At 39.8% G+C, this 7,462-nt stretch overlaps 2 protein-coding genes across 2 annotated transcripts in view; both read left to right on the forward strand.

The window, feature by feature from the left end:
• LOC137137852 (putative butyrophilin subfamily 2 member A3) overlaps window positions 1-7,462 on the forward strand; it is a 35,919-nt gene that overhangs the window by 10,409 nt on the left and 18,048 nt on the right. The window lies entirely within an intron of this gene.
• On the forward strand, window positions 1,255-7,378 carry LOC137137868 (programmed cell death 1 ligand 1-like). Its single transcript, XM_067524662.1, has 3 exons — window positions 1,255-2,560; window positions 4,449-4,775; window positions 5,035-7,378. Exons 1-3 carry the CDS (start codon window positions 2,494-2,496, stop codon window positions 5,187-5,189), a joined length of 549 nt encoding a protein of 182 aa, XP_067380763.1. The 5' UTR covers window positions 1,255-2,493; the 3' UTR covers window positions 5,190-7,378.

A 7,462-nucleotide genomic window follows, 5' to 3' on the forward strand; every position in this document is an offset into this window, starting at 1 on the left:
TACAACTACAATCAATATCGTTTGTGAGCCTGGCTTTGGAATAATATCTGGGATTAGCTCACAGCTTGTAATGCCACAGCTGAGTCAGTTTGTTACAAGTCCTTCAACGCCCACTTTCGTCCCTACTGTCTCATGCAGTGCATCTGGTGCACATATAGGCTGAGTCAGGATCATATGTCCCAAAGCCAACATCCACAGTACTTTTTCCTTTGTTTCTCTGTGCAAAATGTTTTCAGTGTTTATCCAGATATAAGAGCTGTAATCATCAAAATTAAAACAAAGAAAAACAAAAGGTCTGAAATATTTCACTGTGCATGTAATGACGGATTTCACATGTTAATGACCCACTTTGTAGACATCAGGAGCACAAAGTATACAATTTTAAAATCAATACATTATGCTATGTGTAAATGCAGCTACATGCTGCAAAGTATTTGGGGTTTTGCTGCTGTTTGGATTTTGTGCTGTAGTTGTGTAGCTTTCTTCCTTCACTGGCTGCAGTTCAAATCAGAAAAAAAAAACACAGAAGAATTGAGTAGAAGTAGAAGAGAGTAGAAGAACTGTGAGTCTTTGCCTGCAGTAACACTAGACAATAGTGGGGTATTTAATCATGAAGAGTCAGTTATTCGGAAGATATAATGGATCTGATTTGAATTTGCAGCCCAACATTGGTGTAGCATTCATGATAATATGGAGTCCGTTATTTTGCCGTGCTCGTATATTTTATATAGCTGAGATGGCAGCAGTATAGTGTGTGGCACTTAAAGCATCTCTTTAAAGCTACTTGGCTTGTGCAGTGTTATTGTGCCAAGTTTAGGGTTAAGTTTGCATCCCCCCACAAAGTTATAGTTAAAAAGGAAACTGAAATATTACATTGATTGTTTTATTCTTTTTGACATTTCATAACGAGGGGCCACAATTATTTGAACTATTTTTGTAAGTTTTGGTAGCTCATTGTCTCCCCTTGATCATTTTGTGCTTATTTGGAGCTATTTTAGAAATAGGGGGCGGAAAGTGACCGTGTTTTGCTTTGTAATCTGGTCACATAACACAGAATCTCGTGCTGTTCTTTGTATTTGTTTTACGATTTCCAGGTCGGCCCTTACCGACACAAGTTCCCGAATTTCGTTGTCCTTCCAGTTCGACGTTGGTGTTGTGTATGTTGGTATGAATAAACGCCTTCTTTACTTGCAGCTGTAGCAGGAGATGGTCGTCATCAACAAGCCTACTCACTCATGGTAATCCTCCGAAGTATCATTTATATTGTGTTGCTGTCTCTCTCTCCTCCTCCTGCTTGTGTATTTTGTGTGGGGGTGTGTGTCTGAGGGATGGGTCACCGGTGGTGTCCATGGATCAGCACATTTGAATTAGTTTCCACCTGATTGGACAAGAAGGTAGGTGACAGCAGCTCGCTCTCTCCCCACATCTGGCCCTACCAACCAACCCAGCATTCTGTTTTGGACTCTGTAAGAAAGCCTAGTGATTTGTATGTGTGTGTAGAGATTTCTGGTAATAAGCTTGTATAGAATTCACTGTAAATACTGAGCACCAGGTAGCACAGTAGGAGCGAGAAGCCCTTTTATTTTGCTCATCTTTTCTCCTGTTAGGAGTTTATGTTATACATCCTGTCTTATCTGTGTATTTCTTGGTTCTGGTTAGAGAATCTACTGTTATTTAAATGCGCACACACACACTTTTAATGTGGACCCAAGAACAACAAGGTGAGAGGTTCAGTAAAAGAGCTGAGCTTTATTATAGATACAGGACAGGGAAACACAACCAACACAACACTATGAAAGAGGACAAAACTAGCAAATCCCAGAGGGATGACTACAAAACTAAAAACAAGTTATTAACCTTGACGCAACCGCAAAGGAATTTAACGAAGGCAGAAAAAGATAAACTAGGCGAAGAAATGATAAATATGGGTTTAACGAGTGGCAACCTAAAAACCCGGGACAGTGAAACCAAACGAAGACACCAGGAAAACAAAAACACTGGGAAAAGCAAAACATGAATGTAGAAACCAGAATAACTCACTAGAAAACTAATAATGTCCAAAGGTTGAGGCGAATGAGACACATGAACCCAAAAAAACGCAAATCAAACCTTAAACCATAGACACCAGGTAACAGAGTCCATGTGAGAAGGGTCAGGAGTCCTAGAATCATGAGACAGGTAACTCAGAAAACAAAGTATTGCACTGACAGCAGGGACAAACAAAGACAATGATCCAACAGAGAACCAAGAGGAGAGCTGGGTTTAAAAGAGCAGGGGAACAAGTGAAAGCAATTGTGAGCGGTGATGACTGGTGAAGCTGTAGAAATAAACTGGGGACAGGAAGTGGAGAAAAGGAGGTACAAAGTCCAGGGCAGGAAGTGAACCAGAGTGTCAGTTCATGACATAAACACACTTTAACAACTCCTCCCTCTGTCCACAGACAGTCGGTGAGGGTTTAGTGGCAGGCAGAGAAAACACAGACTTGGAGAAAGGATGTCTGCCTCACACTGGATCTCATGTGTTTGTCTGCTCGCATGTTTCCTGAGCTCTACTTCTGAAGGTGAGATGTGTGAACGGCCTCACATCACACTGCACTGAAGCACACAGAAAAAAAAAACAAACTCTGGACCTTAACTTAAAGGATTCAGGCTCTGGGAAGCTCCAGGTTTGGGTTCATATTTCATTACCTGATTGTTAGAGTAAAACACAAATCAGGATCACAGTAAGTGTATTTCATTATTTAAAGTAACTATGAAGCTATTGGTGTTTCAGTGGGTTATTGATGACCCTTCATGTCAGGACAGAATTACTTTCTCTTTCTTATTTCTTTTATTTCTTTAGTAGCCACCAGAAAGGGTGAAAAAAAATTACTTTAAAATACTAGTAAAATGTTTAAATATTATTAATGCAAGTTGGACTGTAAAACGCTGACTTCTTTAAATCGATGCAACACTTTCATGACTTTGTTGTGTTGAAATGTGGTTAAAACTAATTAGCATCAGAAAACAAATTCGCATGGTGTCATGCTGTCGGTGCATCCACAGACTAGATTTTTGAAGAATCACTTCCTGATTCTTAGACGATAGCAGATATGTTATTGCGTGAGAAACAACAGGCAGAGGGAGGAAGTTATGTCGCATAAAAACACTAGGTGTCAGATTGAACAAACAGAACATGGACAAAGTGAGCAGGACTGTAGAGCAGCTGGAATAACTACATGTTTTTAATGTAAAAAAAGGGTAGTAACTTTTAGAGTGACAGCAATTTCCAGAGTATTCAATAGTGAATCAGGATAAAAGTGATTAACAAAACATTGCCAGTTGGATAAATAACTCAGATCTGGACTCATTGCTGGCAATATCAGTACTCTCCAGCGCTTTGTTTGGAACCATTCCTGATATCTGAGTGCTTTTTGAAGTGTGTTTCGGGTCATTGTCCTGCTGGAAGACCCGTGACCTCTGGTGGATATGCAGGTTTCTGACACTGGCCAGGACCTTGAGCCCCAAAATTCTCTGGTGCGACCTGACACTGTTGTAGCCTGTGTCTGCAGATCAGCTTGAATTTGTTTGGAAGTTAATCTGGTTCTTTATCCACAATTGGAACAATCCTTTGTTGTCATTATTAATTAATTTTGCTCTTCCATCCACGTCCAGGGAGCTTAGTTACAGAGCCACTGCTGTAAACCTCTTGATGATATTGTGCACAGTGGACACAGGAACATTAAGATCTCTAGAGATGGACTTGTAGCCTTGAGATTGTCCATGTTTTGCCTCAATGTTTTCCCTCAAATCCACAGTCACCTCTTTACACTTCTTTCTTTTCTCTATGCTCAGTGTGACAACAAAGGTTGAGTCAACTTTCCTCAATTTTAACTGGCTGCAAGTGTGATTACTGTATCACCCACAGCTGTTTGTTGCCACAGGAGCAGTTCCAGGAGCATCACATGCTTGAAAAACAATTATTTCTTGCAATTTGGACAAGGTGCCAATAATTATGTCCAGTCCGTTTTCAAGCTTTTCTATTGTTTTTTTATTGTTGTTCTTCCAGTGCAAACAAAAAAAAAAAATAAGCACGTGAAAACCAAACAAACAATTTTCTGAAAGAGTTGCATTTTCTGACAGAACTGCAAGGGTGCCGATATTTGTGACCATGACTGCACACATGTTAACAATTCTCAATAAAGATACAGTGAGTCCACCGTTTATTATGCATAGACATAGCCACGGGTCCTCCTCTAAATTTCTGTTTGAGGGAAACAAAAATGGAGAAATACATGTGCTCCCATCTTATCAAATGTAACATGTGGAATCATTGTATACTGTGTGTGAAATCATGTTATCCATGTGAAAAAAGTTCAGATGTAGTATAGCACGAAGAAAAGTTTAAATATTAAATAAAAAATAAAAAAAAACTTTCACTGACTTTTTCTTCCTGTTTTTCCCTGGTAGAGATAAAAACAAAGCCTGGAGGTGGCGTCATTCTCCAGTGTCACGGTCCCAGAGGTGCTGACATCAAACTGGTAAAGTGGACCAGACCAGACCTGAGGTCAGATGATTATGTCTTCTTCTTTAGGGACAAGCATCCATATGAAGACAAACAACACTCATCTTTTCGTGGTCGAGTGGAGCTGAGAGATCCACAGATGAAGGACGGAGACGCATCCGTGATTCTGAAGAACGTCAACATCAAGGACACTGGAACATATGAGTGTTATGTTGGATATAGAGGCCGCTCTGAGCTCATCACCAAGATCACCCTGAAAGTCACAGACTCAGGTGTGTGTGTGTGTGTGTGTGTGTGTGTGTGTGTGGATCAGAGGTGAAGCTGCTTCCTGGTTGTTGATGTGAGAGTGAACCATCACAGATCAGATGTTTGTGTTTTCTAAAGATGTTGCTGATGAGACTTTGTAGCAAACAGCTGCTATGAGTGATGGGATCAAAGTGCAGTAGATAATGTCTGACAGGAGTTTGAAGAGGAAATGGATTCATCACCTACCTGACACCTCACACCTCACATCTCATTCTCTTCTCACAGGTGGTGGACCTGGACACATCTATGAAGGAAGAAGCAAGTATGATTTTGTTAGACTGGTCGACAGTCTGTCAGATGTTGGTGCACGTTTTATTATCATTTTTTTCGTTCTTTGTTTCCTGATCTATAGAGCACGTAGGCAGGTCAGAGGGCGGTAGTCATATCACCCTCCTGAAGCACACTCTGCATTTCTAAAGGGCATTTTTCAACAAGAGAAATAAATGTTTTAACAAATCCCATGAAACAACGCATTCTGTGGTTCTCATTCATTCCTATTGAAGGTGCTTTTCTTTCCAGCTTATCTCAGTAATTCTCTTACAACAGCTGCTCACTGTGCTTTTTAATGTGCTTTAAGAAAAAGGGACTTAATTGGGACAGTTTCAGTGTCTGATTGTCCCTCATACACTACAGGAGACTCTGGTGTCACAATAATTAGTTGAGGTGAGACACATGGTGGGTCACTGGGACATAGGTTTGAATTTATAGCTCATGTGTTTATATCAGAGACTATTAGGATTCTCATTCCCCACATTTAAACCTTGAAACAGTTGTCGCTTTGAGACACAGTGACTATCAGCTGCACATACAGAAGATACACTCACACATTCTATTGTGGTGACCACTGAAGGCTGAAGACAAGCTGAAAGCCGCTGGTATTTTTCATGGTACTTTGTGTTCTTCACTTTCCCTTCTATCGTGTCCCTGAGAAGTGGAACATCCCCACTGTGCTGTAGGTTCTGTGTGGTGGTCTGTCTTTCTGTCAGACTTACTGTCTGACATCAGGGCCAAAGAGTCCATTTTGGTCTCGTGACCTTTTTCCATTTGGCCTCAGAATCTTCCAGGTTTTCTTGTGATACAGTTGTCACATGGAGACAGGGACCACTCTTTACCATTAAGTCCTTCACAGTGGTCCCTGTCCTCTTGGTGGCCTCTGTGACCACTTTCCTCCTCACTCTGCCATCATCTAACACACACACAAAAACATAACCACATCACCACAGCCAAGGACTCCTTTTCCTCTACCTCAACATAATGTGCATCTCCATAGATTTCAAGGCTTCATTGCAAAAGTCCACTTTATTTTCACTGTTTGTTCTACATGTGTATATTTACTGGATTCTTTGTTCTCTATACATGAAATTGTATATTTATTGCATTTTATATTCACTGTTGTTTGTCTTTTTGTAATGTATTAAATTTAAATGTCGACCAGAGTAGCTACAATTTAGTTGTAGCCCACATTGTGCTATGACATCACGGTCTAGTCTAGTCTCCAGTTTGGAGGAAACATCTGACACGTGTCTTTCCTCTTCTTAGTTATAGACGTAACTGTGCTCCTAGGGCCAAACTTTTTTTTTTTTTACTTTCCCACCTACAGTAGACTATTTGCTTTCTGTTGAACTACAAAGCTCTTATATGCTCCAGGAATCACAGTTGGCCCAGAACGTAACCTCGACCACTGACTCTGATGTCACAAGTTACAAGGAGAAATGAATTCATGCAAACAGTAGAACAGACATTTTATTGTCAGACACTGTCAAACAGACATCAGAACATGTCTGCTTCACAGTTCATGCAATAATTTATGTCATTTAACTCACCTGGATAAATTATTTAAATGCTGGACAAAATATATTCCAGACATTTTCGAAAGTTTTCTTTGTTTTTTTTTTACCTGCCATTGTAGCAGCTCTGGCTTCCTGTATGGAAAATAGAGTTCAGCTCTGTTCTGATTGGTCCTTCTTGACAGTAGATTGACTATGATTGATCAATCAATCACATTAGAGTCAGCTGAGTGACATAATAATATGTTTGTATTCATGCTTTCATCTATTTGATCCAGCTCCAAAGTGCAGAAACTGTAATTAGAGACTGTCAGCTACCTGTTGAATCAGCTGTGTGATGTGCTGCCACCTGCAGGATGGTTGTGTTACTGCCACAGTCGCATAGAGTTTAAACTGAGAACATCACGTGAATATTATCCAGTAAACAAATGACAGTACTATGTTTAAAATGATAATGATATAAAGCTGACAGAGAAATGAGTCAGTTTTGGGATTTTTTGTTTTTGGTTTGTTTGTTTTTTACTGGTGTTTAATACTCAAAATGAAGAGACAAAAGACAACAACAACAACAACAACAAAAGCAACGTTTCCACGTACATTGTCTTCATCAGGCAAACATTCATTTGCAGACAAAAGCTACAAATAGACAGGAAAAGACAACCCCACCTCCAATCAGGGGATCACATGATAAAACCCAACCCCCCAAAAACAAAAGGATATGTGACCAAAAAAAAACCCAATATAAATATCCAGAGCTCTGTAGTTACTAAATACTACTTATATTTAGCCTATGTTACTATATTATATTAAAAACTACAGTTTCAAATGAGCCACAGTGCAACGCGTATAAAAAAAAGAAAGAGACT

This window comes from Channa argus, chromosome 12 (assembly GCF_033026475.1).
Source record: "Channa argus isolate prfri chromosome 12, Channa argus male v1.0, whole genome shotgun sequence".
Taxonomy (NCBI): Eukaryota; Metazoa; Chordata; class Actinopteri; order Anabantiformes; family Channidae; genus Channa; species Channa argus.